Genomic DNA, 21079 nt, shown 5'->3' with positions numbered 1-21079 from the left:
CATGTAACATCTTTTGTGATTCATTTTGTAACTAAGCAAAACAACTTCATTAAAATACTTTTGGATTGAATAAAATGTTATTGTCTCACATGGCGAGTCTTTTTACTTGTGGTACTTGTGAGTACTGTTTATCACTCATAGTAATATACAGTATGTTGGAATGATCGTTAACTTGTGAAATTTTATAAAATTATCTTAAAACTTATTATAGCTTTTGAATTTCCGCTAACACCGAAAACCTATCTAAACATATGATCACTTCAAAACTGGTTACTTTTTATAGTTATTCTATTATCAATATACGTTATCTATTTTTCTTGTAAATATATAAAGATGCTAAATTAATTGTTCCGTGAGAAAAAATAAAAATGTGTAATGTTAATTATATAGTATGTTTAAACGAATGAATAAAGTTATGCCAACGAGCCCTAACTAGAGGTTGGTGGGTGAGAATGATTCAGACCATTTAATTTCTAACGGTTTGTGTATCTTTAATGTTGTAATGTCATTTAATTTATAAAAGTTAAACACCTATTTACATTAGATATGATACTTGACTTTTGCTTGTCTTTTCCTTTTCTTGTAGAAGATGTAGCTATGTGTTGTTTTTTCTTTGATAAAAAGACCTGTTTCCCCATCTTTCTTGTTTGTTTTTTTTAAAATTTTGTTACTCGAATAGTTGAACCTGTTAGGCTACGAAAACAAAACAAACCTAGTCTGCGAAACCTAGTTGATTTTCATTTATATATTTTAATTTATAAAATGGCAATATATGTTCGATTTTTTTGACAATATATAATCGGTTTTGATCTAACAAATTCATGAAACAAACCTAACGTGGTATTCTCATGTCATAGTCCTAATTAGAGAAAATATATATAACCCACTAGGGTAATTACGATTCTTTTGTCAAATGATAAGTACTTAGAAAATATTTCCAAGTATCATTTTTTCATTATAATTATCGAAATGTCATATATATTTCACTAAATAAATGTATTTGCCGGTATTATATGAAAGATTATGAAATAGAAGAAAAGACAAAAGAGAGAGGAATGGGGAGAGGAGAGGGACGTGGCCGATCTGAAGACACTGACAACGGCCGACGGCGACACCCTATCATACTCTTTTTTTCCATTTTATTTGCACTCTTTATAATTATAATATATTGTTTTAATATGCTTTTTAAAAAACAAATATATGACATAAACGCAGACCGTTTTTCAGCTTTTGTCCCGACGATATTTTCACTTTAAACTCCAAATTATACAAACTCTAATGAATTTCTTGAATACTCCTTTTCACCATTACTTTCACTTTCCACTTTTCTTCTTGCTTTTTTTTTTTTTTTTTTTGGTTTCATATAACTTCTCTCCTGTGAGCAATGGAAAAAAAGATTAGTAAATTCAAATAAATATTCATTGGTGATCTTTATATATATATATATTTTTTTTAAACAATCTACTTTTATAGATAGATGATAAGGTTTCCATTATGTGTTGTATGACAGAGAATGGTGCTTGTGATTGATTTGAAGTTTGCAATAAACTAGATTTTAATAGATGTTGGGATGAATTAGTCATAGTTAATTTTTTCTTTTTTATTAAAATATCTACGTTAACGAAAAAATTAGCGATATGACCTTGATTTTACCTAAAAGGGTCTTGAAAACATAGTTTGTAGGTTAATCATATATCCAGCGGTAGTTTCTCGTAATACTTTGTCACTAACATGTATTATACGTTTTAATTTGGATGATGACATATAGACGACAAACACCACAAACATGAAACAACTATAGATCACATTTTCTTATATTATCATCTCGTTTGGTTTTATTTATGTCTGCACAAAATTATGCTTTCACTCGTGTCATGTGTTGCGATCAATGTTGTACTCCATCAGAACCAGCCCAACACCATCGAGACTCAAACATTTAACTTCGCAATGTTATGTCACTCTTCAAAGCTTCGAATTCTTTCTGACATACCTATATCCTCTTTGTCCATTTAATTGATTTATTGAAGGTGTGGTTACTAAATAACGTGAAACATTGTTGTAAATGTATGCGTTAAACCAAGAGAAAATGCAAACACAGCAAAAAGGGAAAGAAAAAACATAATGGCGCAAAGAGAGCTCAGAGACTTTTATATGGAAATAGAAGATCCTGCTTTTTCATTTATTGTCACCTCATTTTCACTCATTTATAAATTTTATTTTCCTTCGATTTCCTAGCTTTCATTTTAGATATTCCTCTGTGGTGTATAGAGTCTACTACCAAACAAAACTTCATAATGCAATCTTGGGTTTATTCGCACGAATTAGCATAAATAAACTTTTGAATTATCACATAAAAACATTCACATGTTTCACATCAAATTTCAAACTATTACTAATGTGATATCATCAAATCATTTGGTGTTTGTTGACAAAACAAATCATTTTATGTTGATGATTTAATTAAGCATGCGACCTCACATGTCGCTGATACAAACTGAGTTCAAGAACATAATTAGTACGTAAAGAAATAGAGAGCTAAACGACACGAGGAATCAAATCTATGTAACTACATTCATGTCAAGCTCTCTCGAGCTTAACAACCATCTCCAAGCTAAACTACACAATCTAAACCGGCGCTAACGAGTTAACTTTAGTCTTAACCAATCGTTGTTAATATAGAACAAGATACAAGTAAACCATTATATATGCCAATATTGTGGTTACAAAAGTGAATGATGTATACAGTATATATGGTTTTTGATCCACGTTATATCATATATTTATCCAACTAGTCCAAAACAACCTAAACAAAGCCAGGAATTGATATAGATCTTCCAAGAAATGTCTTACAAACAAATCAAAAAACTTAAATCCATAATAGTCTCGTGATTTGATATATTCATGTCTTTGTGTATTAAACATGTTTATACTAGTGGTCGGTTATATCATTAGTTGTCAAATGTTTATTTTGTTTTTTTGTTTGGTTTAACGTTTGCCAAGTGTTTTTGCATAATGCTCTTGATTAGCATACTAATCATAATCGGTATAAAAAAGAATGGTCCCGGAGAGAGAGAGAAGAAACGGTGTTGTAATGTAAATAACGGTGGGACGGGAGAAAATAGAGTAGGGAAGGGGAAGAGAGGCATGTGTTACTGATTAGCTGTCCTCTTCTCTGCATTTACTCTTTGTGGGCCTTACAGGCCCATTTCTCCTCCCTCCATCTTGTTTCCACTTTTTTTTTTTTTTCAAAAGTTTTATAGTGTTTTTGAAACAAAATAAAACCTCGTATAATCACTAAAAGATTGAGATTTGAGCGTTACTTATGGTTCTTATTTCCAATTTCTTTTGGTGTTGTGGGCCTTTTGAAACGAAAGATGTGTAGATTTTATTAATCATCATCTTTCTTAAACCTTTATGTGATTTGATTTGATATGTTGGGAGTTAAATTGATGGTTTAGTTTTTGATATACATGTAGTACTCACATTTTTTTCTCCAGTTTTTTCTTTCTTGTACACATATTTGTTCAATCTTAGAGAAACTACTAAGTAACAGTGTTATTCTTGTTGTTCTATGTACCTTTAAACCGTGGCAAATATTTATGATAAATTTAAACTCAATTTTAAATAATAACTTCAAACTTTTAAATTTGGTTTTATGAAATATCACTGAAATTAGTTTGTGATGTATTTTATATATAATATTTCCTGTAATATATATGTAAATAAATACTATATACTATTTTGTGGTAAATATTTTATTTTAGCAAGAAAATAAATCAACTTAAATAATGCTATACACGCCCTTCTTTATTTAATGGACACTAATCAAAGCATATGGCAATTACATTATTGATTGTCCTATATACATATCATATATTTTCAAAATCAAATTAAAACCATATAATAGTATATATAATACCTTCTCTTTTGTCGGAATTAAAAATTAATAATTTAATACTTTTAAAGATCTAATTTCTGGATGAAAAACTTTGGTTTTCAGCGCCTTACAAAGTGCAAAGGTCCACAAACCAAAAATTAAAACAGAGAGCTGAACCCAAAAGAAAAAAAAACCGAAACAAAAAAAAGTTCTCTCTCTCTCTCTCTCTCCATTGATTTCTTCTACACAGACATCTCTACGAACCCCCAAACTCATCTCTCTCTCTTTGCTCTTCATCGGATCTGACTTTTTCCCGAAAACCCACAATCTCATTCTTCGGATTTTTCAACGACAAAACCCCCAAATCACAAAATCCCCAAAAAGTTTCAATCTTTTTGACTTGAGAAACCAAATATATTTATAGAATTTGCTTTATAAAGTCTGCGTTTTTTTTGTTTTGTTTCTGTTTGATCAAATTCACCGGCGAAGGAATTTTCCGATGGGAATGTCTTCGCTGGCTTCATCACAGCTACGACCATGAGCTACCAAAACGAGGAAGAAGAGGAAGGAGGAGACACCAACGATTGCTTCTACGAGTCTCTTGATCGTTTAGCTTCTTCCTCTTCTTGCTCTTGTTCCGCTTCTAACTCTGATTACGATTCCGAATCCTCTCCTCGGATCTCCTCCGCCGCTTCTCATGACTCTGAAGAACTCTACGGTGGTGGTCGCCGCCGTCGATACCCATTCCCTGTTCCTCGGTTTCCAATGGGAGCTTCGAAGTTCGACGTTTGGACCTCTGAACCTGCTTCTGTCTCTGAGAGGCGTTCCAAGCTTTTAAACGAAATGGGTCTTAGCCGTGACCCGGTTCTCTCCCGGTTAAAACCCGTTTCAGATTCTTCCAGCTCCAAAGATACCGGAGCCGCCGGCTTCGAGATTTCTCGATCGATCTCGTGTAATCAATTGGCTCGGCGAGATCATGGAGAGTGTTCTGAAAGTGTCGGCGGTTGTGCTTCTTGTATCGTGAGATCGAAATCCGACATTACCACTAGCCAATGTGGTGATCGTGACCGTCGATATACGTCTCCTGGTAATCCTTGTTCTTGTTCCGTCTCTAAACTCTCTGTTCATCATTCTTCACATTCAGAGATCAGTAGAACCAGCTCGCCATTTGTGAATTGCAGTGTAGGATCAGTTAGTGCTGATTCATTGCGGTTAAATGGAGATTCTGATTGTGTACTGAGAGAGAGTGTAGTGAATGAGGAAGTGGAAGTGTGTACTATTAAGAATCTTGATAATGGGAAAGAGTTTGTGGTGAATGAGATTCAAGAAGATGGTACATGGAAGAAGGTGAAGGAAGTGGGAACTGGAACACAGATGACGATGGAGGAGTTTGAGATGTGTGTTGGACATTCTCCCATTGTTCAGGAGCTTATGAGAAGACAGAACGTTGAGGATTCTGATAAGAACACGTCTAAGGAAAACGAAGACAGTGGGAATAGTAATAAGGATAATGCATCCAAGTCTAAGAAGAAAGGAAGTTGGTTTAAGAGTATTAAGAGTGTTGCAAGTAGCATGACTGGTCATAGCAAAGAGAGACGAAGCAGCGATGATAGAGATACATCGTCAGAGAGAGGTGGTCGGAGGTCGAGCTCTGCTACTGATGATTCTCAGGAATCTTCTTTTCATGGGCCGGAAAGAGTTAGGGTTAGACAGTATGGGAAATCATCTAAAGAGCTCACGGCATTGTACAAAACGCAGGAGATTCAAGCGCATAATGGTTCTATTTGGAGCATTAAGTTTAGTTTGGATGGTAAATATCTTGCTAGTGCTGGTGAGGATTGCATCATTCACATCTGGCAAGTCGTTGAGGCTGAGAAGAAGGGTGAGTTGTTACTTGATAGACCGGAACTGTTGCTTTTGGCTACTAATGGGTCTCCAGAACCGACTACTATGTCACCAAGGAGAAGAGGGAGAACTTCTATAAGTAGAAAGTCATTGAGTTTAGAGAACATATTTGTTCCAGATTCTCTTTTCGGGCTTTCGGAAAAGCCCTTTTGTTCCTTTCAGGGACATGTGGATGATGTACTTGACCTTGCTTGGTCCAAGTCTCAGGTTAGTTAGTCACTTTATTTCCTTGGTACTATTTGGAAGAAATTGAATGGTAGAGAAGATTTATGAGTAAACAAGCTTTCTATTATTTGTTTCCTCAGCATTTGCTCTCTTCATCAATGGATAAAACAGTTCGTTTGTGGAATTTGTCCAGCCAGACTTGCTTGAAAGTATTTTCGCACAGTGATTACGGTTAGTAGGTTCTGCGCCAACTGCTTTTAATTGTTCCGTCTTTTGGTACTTATCAAATTAACAATGTGTGTTTTGATTATTGATTGGAACAGTGACTTGCATTCAATTTAATCCGGTTGATGATAGATACTTCATCAGTGGATCCTTAGATGCAAAAGTTCGCGTCTGGAGCATTCCAGATCGTCAAGTAGTTGACTGGTATGATCTTCATGAGATGGTCACTTCTGCTTGCTACACTCCAGATGGTCAGGTACACTGAAATCTGCCAAGTTATGATCTGAAGTCCAGTTTTTTGGCATCTCATGAAGAATCCTTAAAAGAGTTTCCTAACTTTCTAAAGAATTTCTGTTTAAACTTGAAGGGTGTGTTGGTTGGTTCATACAAAGGTAGCTGTCGGATGTACAGTGCATCAGGTACTGATGAAGTTCTTGTTGGGATTTGATATTGGTTTTCTTTCTGCTATTTCTTATGTTTCGACACTAAGTGATAATTATTTTTTCAGATAACAAGCTGCAACAGAAAAGCCAGATAAATTTACAGAACAAGAAGAAGAAAGCTCATCAAAAAAAGATAACTGGTTTCCAGGTAACGAAAATCACTTGTTTAGGAGCAATATCCGGTGAAACAAAACGCGTTGTTCTTGATGGCTCTAAAAGTTCCTTGCTTTGTCTCATTTCATATTTTAGTTTGTTCCTGGGAGCTCATCTGAAGTGCTTGTCACATCTTCCGATTCAAGGATCCGTGTTGTTGATGGAACTGATCTAGTTAACAAACTTAAAGGTAAACAGACAAACAATCGCCTTTTGAAGTTTCAAGCTTTGTCTTCTGTTTACGAGCCAAAGTATCGATCTTTTCTGTTTTCATTTCATTTGATAGGGTTTCGAAATACGAGCAGCCAGATCTCTGCCTCAATCACAGCAGATGGGAAATACGTAGTTTCAGCAAGCGAGGATTCACACGTGTACATATGGAAGTACGAATCCCCTGCTTCTCGACCAAGCAGAAGTAACAACAACAAGAACGTGACAGTCACAAACTCTTACGAGCATTTCCATAGCCAAGACGTCTCTGCAGCCATCTCATGGCCTGGAATGGCCTCAACAGAAAACTGGGGAACCCAAAACAGAGCGGGGTTTAACGGAAGCACCAATAACTTGGACAATATCTCCACAGCTAACCATCCGCCTACACCGGTAGACCAGCTGGGGACTGTGGAGCGATTAAACAGTCCACGGAATGGGATCATATCGAGCGCAACAAACGGATACTTTTTCGATAGAATGTCAGCGACTTGGCCTGAAGAGAAACTGTTGTTTGCAAGGAACAGAAGTGGGAATCGTCTGAGTACGGATATGTCGTCGTCAAATGGAAACTCAGGGAATGTATCGGCTTCTTGGGGAATGGTGATTGTCACTGCAGGTCTCAGAGGAGAGATACGAACGTTTCAGAACTTTGGTTTGCCCATTCGGATTTGATAAAAACTGTACAGAGTGGTGAAGAAAAATCGAGTGAGGTTTGTATTATTGTTAGCTGAGCTTTTTTTTGTTCCTATTCTTCTTTGTTACAGATTTGTTTCCAGGAAAATGGAGAGAAAAAAAGAGAGAAAGAAACTATACAGATCATTGTAGAGTTACAGACACACGAACAGAGAGATATGTTTATTGATTGGAAATAGAAAGAGAGAAACCAAAAAAGGAAAATTCTTTTGCAATGTAGTTTCTTTTGCGTGTCATTAAGGCCCATGTAAGCTTGATCCGGCCCATTGAAATTCCTTGTATAAAAGTGAGAAACGTTGTCGTTTTCGTTGTGACATTTTTAGTTAAAGCAGCTTGTCTCTTTCTTTAGGTTGTTGAGTTTTGTACTAAAACCCTAAATCAGAGAATTTAGCGTTGTTTCTTCTTCAATAGACACAAAAAATGGGGAGGAAGAGAAAGCACAGCGAGACTGTTACGGCGGCACCGGTGAAGGATTCTGCTCCGGAGAGACCTCAAAGGACTCTTTTGGGTTGGAAAGATAAGAAGGAAGATGCTGAGAACTCTAAACCTGCGTATGCGTCTGTATTCAGGAATAAAGAGAAGGTTCTCGTTACTTGTTCCCGTCGGATCAATTTCAGGTGAATGGTGTTGAAATTTACATTGGGTTTGATTCGGTTTAATGGTTATGAATCATGGAGTAACTTTGTTAATTCGTTGGAAGGTATCGACATTTGATGTTGAACATGGTGTCACTTTTACCTCACTGTAAGAAGGATAGTAAGGTAGAAGCTAAGAGCAGTAGAGGTGCCACTCTTAATGAGCTCATCGAGCTTAAGGGCTCTTCTTCCTGTTTGTTTTTCGAGGTAAAGTTTCAATCTTTTTTTTGGCTACCTTAATTCCAGAACCAGTTACTGTTCTATGGTCTGCTCTTCGTAAGGGGTTTGGTAATCATATTCGTATCAATCTTCTTAATTTCTTTTTCCATGTATTTACCTATTTGGTATGAAATGTAACTTGGTAAAACTTTCGTACCATTGATGATAGAAACAAAGAGCATTACAGATTGAATTCTCTTTTGTCTGGTTCAAATTGGGCTCTCTAGTCTCTCTGTTTTAAATGTCAGCATGTCTGGATTTACTTGATTTCAGCATGTCTGTAGAGTATTAAACTGCAAAGTCAATGTATTCTTGATTTCTTCCCAGAAACTGAAGTTAGTACGTGTTTGTTTGTGTTCGTCTTCAGTGTAGGAAGCACAAAGATCTTTACATGTGGATGGTGAAGTCCCCTGGTGGACCTTCCGTTAAGTTCTTGGTTAATGCTGGTAATTTGTCTCCAGCTCCTCTTATTTGGTTTCAAAATAAGTGACTGATGGATATAATAATACTTTGGGTAATGATGAGTTTATCAATTTGTATCGTCTCTGAGTAGTGTTTCTGTAAATTTCTGTATGGTGAAGTTCACACAATGGAGGAGCTGAAACTCACTGGAAATCATCTGAAAGGTTCACGCCCACTTTTGACATTCTCATCCAATTTTGAAAACGATGCACACTGGAAACTTCTGAAAGAGATGTTAACTCAGGTCTCATTCTCACTTTTGAATTGTGGACGATCCTTTTGTAGTCGCGGTTAGTTTGGTTTATATCTTCAACTTTTAAGTTTTGTTTTTTTGCTTACAGATTTTTGGAATTCCCGAGGGACATAGGAAGTCTAAACCTTACCATGACCATGTGTTTGTTTTCTCCATTGTTGATGACCATATATGGTTCCGTAATTACCAGGTAAGTTGAAATTTTAGCATCTCTCATGCTCTCATTTCATTTCAGTTTGGAAACGTTTCGTTTAACTAGCCAAGGCTTCCATTGCAGATATCGGTACCTCATAACGAGTCAGACAAGATTGCACGAGGCGATCTGGATAAAATGACTCTTATTGAGGTCAGGCCATGACTATATATATACTAACACTAACTTACATAATTTCTGAAGAATTAGTTGTTGATTGAAGTAAAAACCTGATGACAGGTTGGTCCAAGGTTTTGTTTAAATCCAATTAAGATATTTGGAGGCAGCTTTGGAGGTACAACGCTTTACGAGAACCCATTCTATGTATCTCCAAACCAGGTACTTGGTTCTTCTATAAGCAACTTGATAGATCACATTGCTATATATGATTATCTGTCAGAGTTCTCATATATTCCAATTTCCTGCCTTTTAGATTCGAGCTTTGGAGAAAAGAAATAAAGCTGGGAAATTTGCTAAGAAAATAAAGGCAAAAACAAGAAGAAAGATGCATGAACTCTCAAACCCATTGGAGCCTGATGAATTTACAGACATGTGGAACGATGAATGATAAAAGTCGACCAAAGTTTCTTTTTTGCTATTGTAAACTTCTAAATTCACAAAATCAACACAGTTTTGTCTTTACCACTGCTTTCTTCCCTCCCTCTTATCTATCAAAGAGTGAGATTGCGAATTTATCACACAGTTGTCTAAGTAAAGACTGCTATGTCACGAAGAAGCAAATCAATTTTATTTCTTTATCGTCTTCATAAGGCTATATTTACATAAACAAGAGTACATAAAAAGAAAACGCAACAAAGAAGCAAGAGTTAACGAAACTAGAAGCAAAATCAACGAGAATTAGCCAGCGCCCAGTTAGCTTCACTTCCTCTTCTAGGGATACTATTGATCTTAGAACAAGCATCAACTTTGAAACTAGCTCCACAAAGAACACCTTCACTATCAATCCTCGGCATTGCCTTCATCATATTAGTCGGATGGTCAAAGCTCTTAAGCCCTGTCTCACTATGAAACATACATCCTGCAATAACAAAAACACAAAACACACATCAAGATCTAAACTCAAAAGTATGTTTCTTTCTTTATAGGGCTAATGAAAAACTTAAGTTTTGGTTTACCATTAGGGAAAGGAGCAAACGATTTAGCACAGCCTTGCTTTATGATCTGAATATCATCAGACATTACAACAGATCCGTCTCCAGAAATTCCCCAGTAAAGACTCTCTCCTCCATCAGAACTCAGAGCTGAGAAAACAGAGGAAGTTTGAGTATCGTAGACAACGAAAGCGAAGCTTCCCTCAAGACCTCTAAGAACTTGATCTGCTGGGTAAGGACCACGATCACGAAGTGTTCGATAAGCTTCGATCACAAACATTGCCTCGTTTGAGTTCTTCCCAGATAAACCGTATTGTCGATTCAATGTACAGAGATTATTCAATCTCCCTAGAAACATACAGTAGATCCCATCTAGTCCACAGAACAACCTGAGCAAAACAACAAAACCATTATGAATCTATGAATTGGATTTAGAGATTTGACTTGTATATATGTGTTTTATGTATATTAGTATATACCTTTGACGAAGAGAGGTTTCTTGGCGAGCGTAAGCTAAGACGGCGGAGTCGCCGAAGTTCATAGAGAAAGCATTGTTTTGGTGATGAGAGAGGAAGTCGGAGAGAGTTTCGCCGGGAAGTTTAGGAGTTTTGCCGGAGAAATGAGAAGCCGGACTGTTGAGTTCTTCCGGTGGGTGAGCAAAAGCTTTCTGAAATATTGCCAACATTTTCGTTTTCTTTGTCTTTGATTAATCCAATGCTTGAAATGTGTTATGTTTTTGTTGAAGACAATGAGGGGTTTTATAAAGGTACGAGATTATTATTACACGAGATGCTGACTTGGATTTTAAGATAAGACTGACATGTCTTACGTGTTCTTATCCGTTTCTTTTTAGACAAAATTATTCTGTAGTTAATCTTTTTTTTTAAAGTGTCTGGTAGGTAAATAAACAAATTGTGAATCCAATGATGATTAGATATTTAATCTGACGAGTAAATCTTTTTGGAATGATATGATTTTTTAAACGTGCCACGATAGAAAAGTAGTATGTTTTTTTTTTGTCATGTTGGAAAAGTGGTAGGATATTTTTTGACAGCGAAATAGTTAAGTGAAATATGATTTTGAATATATGAGATATTTTATTAATACAATCATATAAGATATTTTAAATATCGGAATATCTATTTATGGTTCATCGAACCTTAACGATATGTATGAATGTTAACTTTTGTAGTTATGATCAATCTAATTTAATGAAGAATTCCTATTGTAACTATTTCCTAAAATCTCGTATTCAATCCCAACAATTACTCATTCCTGGTTACAATTTTCCTTTCACACAAATATTTTTTATACACTCTCATAGCTTGAAAAACCTAACTCTCTCTTAACTTCTTTTTTTCCCATCATTGCATAGAGATTATGGAGTGTATTGTGGATGATGTATCGGATAGTACATGTATGGTGACGCCAATCTATTATTCGAAAGAAACAACTCAAGATCGTCAGACTTTTTTGTTTGATTTTGAAGTTGTCTACACAAAAGTGCCTGAGCCAAATAGTGATGGAGAATCTGACTACATGTCCAGTAAGGTTAAAACAAGGACTACAAATCAACTTCAAAGATATGGTCGAGACGAGTTCATTGGTCAAGATGAAGAACAAATCAAAGCCACAATCTACGAAATCCTCAATGATGTTGGTGTTCCTCCGTATCTAGGGATCATGAAAACATTTGCTGAAGAAATTCAAAGCATATTGAATTCACCTCTGGAGAAATTGGAGAAGATAAAAGTAAAGATTGAAGTTGTTGCACACATGTTTCCTGAAGATGATGAGATCGATGTTGAGTGATTTATTATTCTTTTGCATCTTGGTCGTTACAATGATTCCTTCATTTGCTTCTAGGTTGTTTTCAGTTTTTTACTTTTACATTCTATAATGTTCTAAAGACTAAGATATTTTGCTAAGTCTTGAGTGGATCTACTATCACCAAGAGTTAAGGTATTTGTTATTATGTAGTTGAAGTTGTAAAACTTCTTAGATTAATTAACTCATGTCATAATTCTCTGCACTAAGGTGTCTGGAAATATCTTCTATTACTCTCACAACTTGAAGAAATCAAACAGATACAAATCAATACAAGATACACTAACCGGTAAATCCAATCTCAATCCGGTTCATACAAACATGGTTGTTTATCTATACCTTGGATCAACAAAGCCGGCTACGAGAACGGCCACAATGGAGAAAGATTTCGGTAGGTTCTAAGCAGCCACGGAGTGAGTCGTGACCAAGCTGAGCTCTTTCGTTATCTCCAAACCCAAAAATGCGACCACGTTGAGTGACCACAATGGTGTGATACAAACCGGTGCTAACTTGAGAGACACGGTGTGGTTTCAGACACTCCAATACTCTTGGCCTAAGAACTTTGTCTGAAACTCCTCTGTCCGGGAACCCAAGGCTTCCAAACCCCATCCACCCAAATCCATATAGTAATCCACCTTCCACCAAAACAAAAGTCTTCCTTTTTCTTGCACACACCTGCAAGTAAAAGCAGAGTCATGATCAGGGCTGACTAACTGATCCTAAACGGAGCAAAACTCCATACAAACAAAGGCCAACACATCCAGCTTCGGTTTTCTTTACCAAAACCGAAAAATAAACTGAATGTTATACTGAAAATCCTCTAAACTAAAATACTTGTGCTAAGTTTTGATTCTAATTGAACTGATCACTTATTAGTTCTTAGAGACCGCTGAAGGTCTTAGAGAATATAGGAACAAGGTGTAAAGGGATCATTATCTCAGACATTGAGATGGTACAGATGGGGGACGAATCTAACCTGGACAGCAAGGCAATTGTTGAGATTGACCAAAACTTGAGGAGTGATCTTGTCGTTTTCGTCTCCATGGCCTAGAGCACCACAGTAACCTTTACCCCATGTGTAGACCTAAGTTGCAAGAAAGAATTATTAAAACAAGAGTTCTTTTGGTTTCTGAGACCAAATGGAGACAGAACGAGATAGAAACAAAGAACTTACACGGCCATTGGAATCAAGTGCCACGGCGTGCTCATCGCCTGCAGAGACACGGAGTATGTGAATACCTTTTCTTTTAAAAGCCTGAATAACACGCGGCTGGAGCTCGTCCTGTTGCTCTCCATGACCAAGACAGAAGTTAGAACCAGAGCCAAACGAGTAAACCGAGCCATCCTGTGTTACAGCTAAAACATAGCTGGGTCCAGCTGCAATTTGCACCACAGGGCCAATGGTTTTAAGAAACTCAACAACTTTGGGTACTGGTCTGTCCAAGGTATCTCCATGACCAAGCTGCCCATGTGTATTTGATCCACAAGTATATGCATGCCCTTCCCTTGATAGAAACACAGTAAAGTGAAGCCCAGCAGCCACCTGGTATAGAAGATAAGTTTGTCAATGTTTGATAGAACCAATTTAGAAAATCAATAGGTCTAGATAGGGTTGGTATCAATTCTACCTGCTTACAAGGAGTCCCCTTCAAAGCCTCAACAAGCTTAGGCCTAAATATTGGACGGCTAGTATCTAAATGACCACAGCAATGCGATGAATTATCCCCACAAGTGAGAACCTGTGCCGGATTTCAAATATGAGTGATTATGGCAAACGACAATATACTCACAGGATAGGTTTTAAGTGAAACAGAAGCTACCAACCTGTCCAGATTGCAATACGAAAGCAGAATGGTTCTGTGTGGCTGAGACTTGAGCCACTTGAGCAGGGAACGGAAACTCTATAGGTGTAAATGCTACACACTGAGTAGTTTCAGAGCCATGAGCAAGAACACCGGACAAACTTACACCACAAGAATAAACCTTTGAGTTGTTGATTAGCAAAGTGTGATACTTTCCTGTTGCAATTTGCATCTGCAGAAAAAATAAAAGAAATGCATCTGAGACTTCTAAACCAAATTAACCAAGAATCAACTTTCTCCATAGCAACTTCACTGAACTACCTAAAACTACTGACTATATGAAATGACAGAAAGCATACTTTGCCTTGAGAGGTTTCAACCATATCTGAGGATTGCTCAACTGACTGCAAGAAACTAAAAAGCCGCTTCCAGTTTCCCTCACAATTGGCAAAGAGCTCTTTCTGTGTAGTCAAACCCATTCCCACGTAGACAGGGTGCATAGAGCAAAGCTGAGACGCCGCATAATCAGCTAATGATCTGAATTTCAAAGGATAGAATCCATGGCTCCCTCCGAAAACCTTAGAAGTCAATTCCAAGCTAAGTAGATCAACCGCACTAAGCCTCCCAGAGGTCAACACCTCCAAGATCAAATGAGAAGGAAGATCCTCGAACGAAATCAAACAGTTTCGATCAGCCATTTCTTCCCTTCCTAATTCTAAGAACAGGGTTTCAAAATGACCTAATTGAACGTAAAGGACGAGACTTTGGGTTGCTTCAAGCTACTAGAGGATCAGATTTTGAGGCGAAATCGAGAGCAATTGAAGTAATGTATGAAGAACACGTTGGATGGTAGAAAGAGATAAGAAATCGAATAGGAAAACGGAGTTATAGATGAGAATCTCGCAGTTGGTCTATTCGAAGATCGGAAACTAATCATGAGAAGGGTCAGATCGCAAGAATCAATCCACCTGAACACGCCAGATTCTTCGAACTGCAACGAAGAACAGAACAATCCACAATCAATCAAACTAAACAAATCCCTCAAAAAGGAGAAAACTTTCGATTGAAAAACGTACAATTGAAATCGAAAATAGGGAACGAGGAATCGAGAAGAAGAAAAGAGGTTAGTGGTGATAGATCCTTACCTGGAAAGCAAAAGGTCTTGACTTTTTGGTTGCCCACTAAACAAATGAAACCAAAAAGTCTAAAAAGAACTTTTTTATATAAGAGAATGGTGAAAGACGTGTGAGGACGAATAGAAAATTAGGGGAAAATTCAATATCTTGCCTCTTAAGCTTCTTTCGTGGCGATTGTTCCTCTCTGTTTGCAGAATCTTTTGAGGCTTACTTAGTCGTCGGCTCTTGAATGTACTCTGTTTTATTGCTTTAGCTGAGAGTTTTATGTGTTTTCTGCTTCACCACTACTTTTGCTTGGTTTATGTTCAAATTAAATTGGTAACTTGGTTATTTGCATAACTATTTCCGGTTCTCCGGCTTCACAAAATCCTCCGGTTTAGTTTTACGGTCTGAGATTGGATGTAGTTTCCGTGCTTGACACGTGGAAGAAAAAGAAGTGAGAAGATGAAGAATCGGCCCTCCATATTTTGGGCTTTAGGTTATAGTAATGGGCCCAAAAGTGAGTCTCTCGTAACAGAGCAATTTTTAGACAGACGAAGAAGAAGAAGAAGAAGCAGAGAATCGATTGACACGAATCTTCATCTTCCTCTTACTCTTAATCAGGCTTGTTCTTCAGTTTCCATCACTTAAGGTTTTCGTATTTTCTCGAAAGATTCAACGGAAAAGATAGAGATAGATAGATGGAGGAGGAATTTGTTATGATTGATCTTGATGAAGTTTCAAGGCACATTGAGATTCCATCAGATGCTCCTTATACTTTATCAGTTAGTTCAAATCCATATTCTTTAGTTAAACTCTTTGCATTGGTTTTGTTTTGACTTTTGTTTATTATTTCTCAGGGTTTGGATACTTTGAATCCGGTGTTGACCATTGATGGCAAAATCAAGCTGGTGAGTTTTCTATAACTTGAGTTTGAGTAACTCTTTTGCTTAAACCATTCTTAATCGTGTTAGATTTGATGATCTCTCAGGTTGGAGAATATATTGAAACGATTGGTACATGCCTTGCTTTCTCTGAAAAGGGTTAGTTTCACTTTTCATCTTTATTGGTTCACGTACTTCTTTTGTCCCTTGATGTTTTTACTGAAGCTGATTTTTGAGGTTTCTTTACTTTTATTTTGGTTTTGCAGAAGAAGTTTCAGCAAGTGAAAACCAGATGCCACATAAGAAGATAATTGAACCTGTTGCAAAACTCCACAAGATTCTTAAGTTTAGATTAGCAGCATTAGACAATGATGATGGAGAAACAAAAACAAACAATTTGTAATAGTTTTTCCCTTGTTTAAGTCATTGGAGAGCTGAGTTATGGGTATGTGTAGAAAGGTTACAAATTTTTTTAAATGATTAGGAATGATAATTCTCATTTCATGTTAAAAGATTTTTTTGGACTTGCTTATTGCCAAACTTCAAAAGATTCTTAAAGTTTAAGTTATAAATTAGCATTCGACAATGAAAAATGCAGAAACAAAAAGAAGAAACCAATTTGTTACAAAAAAATTCTCCTGTTGAGGCCATTGGAGTTTATAGACTTGTAGTACATATCACAGAACCAGACGTACTGGATTACACACCAACAAAAGTGAAAATATCTTAGACAAGGGACACACGCATTTCTCATCAATAAAATCAATCTGGTGTTCACACAAATCTTACAAACAACAACATAGGTGTTGATGTTAATGTTGTAGAAGCTACTGATCTGGAAGTCTGTCTTTCAGGTAGTTCAACACAGCTTTTGTTCCTCTTTCTAGAATTGGCCTCCTGATACTGTTTTAAGAACGTTGGTGAAAAAGAAAATCAATCGATCTGGAAAGTTCTTGTGTTTATTAATGTATCAGTGTTTATCATTTATACCTTCTTAATGGGTTCCCGTCAAGTCGTAGAACCTCAAGTGTAGGCTCAAGCAAACCCTAAGGAACAACACATGACTTGTTACTAAACATTTTACATGTATATGTTTCAGTTAAAAAAAGCAACAGAGACTTACCAGTTCTGGAGGAAGACTTGAAATGTTGTTGTTGGATATGTCTAGATGTTTGAGTGAAGTCATGTTCTTGATACCCTGCATGGGGAAAACAGATCCAATATAATAACATTACATGGAGACTTTAGTTGATTAGCTGATTGATGCCAGGTTACACTAAATTCAAACCACAGATTCAGCAGCAATTCTATAGTAAAAACCAGAAAGTAGAATATAAAGCTATATTACCTTGGGAATCGATTGAAGTGAATTCTGGTTCAAGTCAAGAATAATCAGGTTAGATAAGTTGAGGATATCTTCAGGGACTTCAGATAGCTGGATTCGACTGTCAAGTGAGGTATAAGGTATACGGTATCTTAAAACAGTGTATAGTGACAATGAATAATATAAAGTATCATAACCAACCTCAAATAAAGCTCTCGCAGTTGTGGCAAGTGGCAAAACTTAGGATGCTCTCTGAAGGAAACTGCATTAACACTTAGGTCTAGAATCTGAAGCCCAGAGACTACTTGGAACCCATCCAGTGGAATCTTACGAGAACATAAAAAAAATGTGATGCATTAGCTCTTGGTGGAAGCTATAAGCAACTCTTTATTCTCTTTGAACATCACCATACCTGATTCAGGGGATTATTATCCAGCTTCAAGCACATAAGATTGGGAAGTGATTTCAAGATTGCACCTGGCCAATCTTTAATTTTGTTCCTTGACAAAATTAATGTCTGCAATTACAAAGATACTATGAAATTCATGACAGTAATTGGCAGATTTTATGTAGCAAAGGCAACTGTAGTATCTTTCTTTATATATAGAAAGAAGATGTATGGTAAACCTATTACCTGAAGGGAAACAGATGTAGAAAGTTGAGCAGGCAATTCCTCGATAGAGTTCTTAGAAAGATTAACTTTCGTGATCTCACCAGATTCCCAAACTTCTGAAGGGACATCACTCAAGTTGAGACCTTCCAGAGAAAGTTCCTGAGTTTTGTGCAATCAATTAAGATAATAACTTCTAGTTTCTATTAAGAACATTGAATTCTTAACAGGATGGTGCTCAGATCTGTGGTTCACTTACCTTTGAAGAAATGGACATACGAGCTGCTGAAGCAATCACATTTTCCTTTGTTGGAGTGCTTGCACTTGTTTCTATAATTGCAAACCTTTTACAGTTAGCCATGACCACTTAGATGAGAGACAAAGAGGGAAGTTGGACCAAAGTACCTTCACTATTAGAAAGGCGGCTCCTAAGATACTTCAATAGAGCAGCTGTAGGACCATTTACTAATGAGCTGGAGAGCAAAAAAAACAAAAGAGAATTATTCGCCTCTTCAAGTATCAATCTATTTAAGACTAGGCAATCAAGAAACAAGACAGAGACGGAGTAAAAGGAAACCTTCTAAGGGTTCTCAAAGGATTGCCAACAAGCACAAGCTTTCTCAGAGTAGTCATGTTTCCTAAAAATGTGAGGACATGAGTTTTATGCTAATAACTATTCTTATGAAGTCATATGTAAATTTATTAGCAAGCAGGGGATGCAGAAATGCTTAGTGCTGTTTGCTAACCATACCGAGCTCAGGATGCAATCCTGTCAAGGAATTATTTGAAAGATCTAGGTACGAGAGCTTCAATTTACATGCCCCAACTGGATATTCCTTGAGCTGAAAATTCGGAGAAAGCACAAGTGTGTAGACCATTGATTAGAAAGTGACTGTCAATAGATAAAGGTTTCGAAAATATATATAGATTGTCAGAAAACAATATCCATCAAAGAAATGAGCACAATACCTGATTAGAACGAAGATCCAATGTTCCTAGACGTGATAGATCTCCAATCTCTGCTGGTAATGTTGATAGTGAGTTTATTCTGGAATTAAGTACAGAAAGAAGAATGTCAGAAGTGAAAGTCTCTAACAAGATTCCATGTGATTCCAAGAAAATATTTCTGGATAAAACGTAGTAGAGAATGACCCCAAATAGAACTCCACAAGAGAGGAGCAACCGCCTATTGATGGTGGAACAGACGAAATTTCTGCGTGAATCAAATACGAAAACAATTCAGCAACTACATATGAGAATCAAGTTTGACTATTACTGGAGCAAAAGGTATGGCAGAAATATTATCTTCTCAGTTTACACTTACTGTTCTGATGAAGGTCAAGCCGGATAAGACGCGAAAGACTTCCGATGTTTTGTGGCAGAACACCCAGCATATTCTTACCTGCAGAGTGAAAAGATATTAAAATGTGTCCCAGAATCTTTCAACATGTAAGAAACACAAAAGAAAAGTTGAATATCATTACATGCATTAAGTTCTGCAAGCATGGTCCATGATGCTATGTGGTTCTCAGAGAGAGCTGTGAGCTTGTTTCCCTGCAATAGGTTTACATCGGTAAATCATCTTCATACTGCACTTGGAAGATAGTGAAAGAAGAAAAAGATAATTGCCAAGTAATCACTTTAGACTCTAGGAAGAAATCTACAATAATACCTCCACATCCAGTTTAGATAATTTCGAACAGTTCACCATGTCTTCTGGCAAACTGGAAATTTGATTATTTGTGGCCTGTGGATAACAATAAGCACAGTCATTCCCATGAAAGAAAAAGTAAACAAAAATCAACTGAACCAGAAGGAAGAACATCGAACAACCTTTAAATCGGATAAGTCTAAACATCTCCCAATAGAATCTGGCAATTCTTTAAGCCGATTGCTTGAACAGTCAAGCCTGAAACAATCACGAGGAGTTTAATCAATGAGTCCGATGCCCTAATCTAAGTCAAACCACAGAATTTTATGACAGGATGGAGATAACCTACTTGACAAGAGAAATTGCTGAACCAATTTGCTCAGGAAGTTCTGATATTGAGTTAAAGGACACATCCAAAGACTTCATCGCAGTAAGCCTACAAATGGGTTTAAGAGAACAAACATTTGGAGATTACCAAGCTGAACAGAGTGGAACACAAATACAAAGATCCAGAAATACTTACTCCCCAATAGCTGCTGGAAGTTGAGAGAGTTTATTGTGACTGACATTTAGCACAACCAAACAGGCAAGGTTCTTCAGATCTTCTCTTAAAACCTCAATGTCATTATGAGCCAAAATCAACTTCTGCAAATCAACAGCCTGCCAAATGGGGAAATTTATCCATTTAGGAAACTTGATCACAGAACAATGCATTAGAAAAGGATTCAAAAGATGGAACATTTTGATCACCTCCCACCAGTTTTCTCCTTCTCCGGTCGTTTCCAAACATTGATATACCTCAGTAGGTACATCCCTGAAAATTGAATCTCAAATCAATATAAACAGTCGTGTAAACAAAGACTTTGCAGCTCATATACAATGAGATCTCGTGACCAGGTAATAGGATCAAAACTTCTAACATCGAAGATTCAATGATAATTTAGAAAAGACGAAAACTTACTGAGCCCCGATCAAAAGATGATAGATGATTCACATTTCTAACACAATTCGAAAAACTAAAACAATCTAATCCCACAAAAATCTGAAATCCAAAGAAGACTAAAAAATGGATCTTACTTGAGAGAACGATTGGAAAGATTCAGCGAACCAGATGTTCGAGCTGCTTTCAGAATCCGATCCATTAAATATTTCTCTCTCTCTCGATCTCTCGCGTTCGTTCGTTCTTCTCCGTCGTTATTACAGTGCCACCACTCTCCTTTCGGAAAGTTTAATGCTTTAAGAAAAATTCACCTCTTTTTATGTCATTTCAAATTAAGAAATTATATAAGCTAAAGTTCGTATTTTCCATTAAAGTAGA

General features: G+C 36.7%; 7 protein-coding genes across 15 annotated transcripts, besides 1 other annotated feature; 4 read left to right on the top strand and 3 right to left on the bottom strand.

Moving 5' to 3' along the window:
* The first annotated feature begins 4008 nt into the window (after positions 1–4008).
* On the top strand, positions 4009–8021 carry AT3G15470 (Transducin/WD40 repeat-like superfamily protein). Its single transcript, NM_112415.4, has 7 exons — positions 4009–5989; positions 6088–6178; positions 6271–6428; positions 6540–6591; positions 6681–6763; positions 6865–6958; positions 7055–8021. The coding sequence occupies exons 1-7, from the start codon at positions 4415–4417 to the stop codon at positions 7651–7653; spliced, it is 2652 nt and encodes an 883-aa protein (NP_566515.1). The 5' UTR covers positions 4009–4414; the 3' UTR covers positions 7654–8021.
* Positions 8022–10199, top strand: AT3G15460 (Ribosomal RNA processing Brix domain protein). The gene is made up of 8 exons (NM_112414.3): positions 8022–8291; positions 8375–8516; positions 8896–8974; positions 9110–9234; positions 9332–9433; positions 9521–9589; positions 9677–9775; positions 9870–10199. Exons 1-8 carry the CDS (start codon positions 8095–8097, stop codon positions 10002–10004), a joined length of 948 nt encoding a protein of 315 aa, NP_566514.1. The 5' UTR covers positions 8022–8094; the 3' UTR covers positions 10005–10199.
* AT3G15450 (aluminum induced protein with YGL and LRDR motifs) lies at positions 10159–11299 on the bottom strand. 3 transcript variants are annotated; one of them, NM_112413.4, is made up of 3 exons: positions 11028–11299; positions 10573–10937; positions 10162–10475 (listed from the first exon to the last, which is right to left on the bottom strand). In NM_112413.4, exons 1-3 carry the CDS (start codon positions 11231–11233, stop codon positions 10285–10287), a joined length of 762 nt encoding a protein of 253 aa, NP_566513.1. In that variant the 5' UTR covers positions 11234–11299; the 3' UTR covers positions 10162–10284. The 3 variants fall into 3 exon arrangements, with proteins under 3 accessions (NP_001030701.1, NP_566513.1, NP_001030702.1); NM_001035625.2 differs by having other exon boundaries at positions 10164–10475; positions 10640–10937; NM_001035624.3 differs by having other exon boundaries at positions 10159–10937.
* Positions 11300–11776: 477 nt separating this feature from the next.
* Positions 11777–12488, top strand: AT3G15440 (RING/U-box protein). The gene has a single exon (NM_112412.2). The coding sequence runs from the start codon at positions 11929–11931 to the stop codon at positions 12358–12360; it is 432 nt and encodes a 143-aa protein (NP_188163.1). The 5' UTR covers positions 11777–11928; the 3' UTR covers positions 12361–12488.
* A 15-nt stretch (positions 12489–12503) lies between these two features.
* Positions 12504–15724, bottom strand: AT3G15430 (Regulator of chromosome condensation (RCC1) family protein). 6 transcript variants are annotated; one of them, NM_001338170.1, is made up of 8 exons: positions 15465–15724; positions 15323–15358; positions 14537–15168; positions 14200–14409; positions 14004–14114; positions 13550–13918; positions 13352–13459; positions 12504–13050 (listed from the first exon to the last, which is right to left on the bottom strand). In NM_001338170.1, the coding sequence occupies exons 3-8, from the start codon at positions 14873–14875 to the stop codon at positions 12721–12723; spliced, it is 1467 nt and encodes a 488-aa protein (NP_001325716.1). In that variant the 5' UTR covers positions 14876–15168; positions 15323–15358; positions 15465–15724; the 3' UTR covers positions 12504–12720. The 6 variants fall into 6 exon arrangements, with proteins under 6 accessions (NP_001325716.1, NP_001325718.1, NP_001325717.1 ...); NM_001338172.1 differs by having other exon boundaries at positions 12538–13050; positions 15254–15358; positions 15465–15627; NM_001338171.1 differs by having other exon boundaries at positions 12517–13050; positions 14537–15358; positions 15465–15627.
* Positions 14968–15114: a sequence feature (AT3G15430.uORF1).
* A 49-nt stretch (positions 15725–15773) lies between the features above and the next one.
* Positions 15774–16708, top strand: AT3G15420 (Transcription factor TFIIIC, tau55-related protein). Its single transcript, NM_112410.3, has 4 exons — positions 15774–16077; positions 16153–16203; positions 16284–16335; positions 16443–16708. The coding sequence occupies exons 1-4, from the start codon at positions 15994–15996 to the stop codon at positions 16577–16579; spliced, it is 324 nt and encodes a 107-aa protein (NP_188161.1). The 5' UTR covers positions 15774–15993; the 3' UTR covers positions 16580–16708.
* On the bottom strand, positions 16709–21078 carry AT3G15410 (Leucine-rich repeat (LRR) family protein). Of its 2 annotated transcripts, NM_001202972.1 has the most exons (22): positions 20839–20991; positions 20656–20673; positions 20512–20575; positions 20285–20421; positions 20111–20197; positions 19944–20019; positions 19783–19857; positions 19595–19664; positions 19435–19512; positions 19263–19323; positions 19080–19158; positions 18862–18952; positions 18688–18748; positions 18516–18583; positions 18370–18440; positions 18135–18272; positions 17913–18017; positions 17702–17826; positions 17525–17621; positions 17300–17374; positions 17167–17222; positions 16724–17079 (listed from the first exon to the last, which is right to left on the bottom strand). In NM_001202972.1, exons 1-22 carry the CDS (start codon positions 20901–20903, stop codon positions 17004–17006), a joined length of 1773 nt encoding a protein of 590 aa, NP_001189901.1. In that variant the 5' UTR covers positions 20904–20991; the 3' UTR covers positions 16724–17003. The 2 variants fall into 2 exon arrangements, with proteins under 2 accessions (NP_188160.2, NP_001189901.1); NM_112409.4 differs by lacking the exon at positions 20656–20673 and having other exon boundaries at positions 16709–17079; positions 20839–21078.
* Position 21079: the final 1 nt, after the last annotated feature.

This window comes from Arabidopsis thaliana, chromosome 3 (genome assembly GCF_000001735.4).
Source record: "Arabidopsis thaliana chromosome 3, partial sequence".
Classification (NCBI taxonomy): domain Eukaryota; kingdom Viridiplantae; phylum Streptophyta; class Magnoliopsida; order Brassicales; family Brassicaceae; genus Arabidopsis; species Arabidopsis thaliana.
The sequence above is the reverse complement of the archived record's forward strand: the minus strand, read 5'-3'. Positions and strand labels throughout refer to the sequence as shown.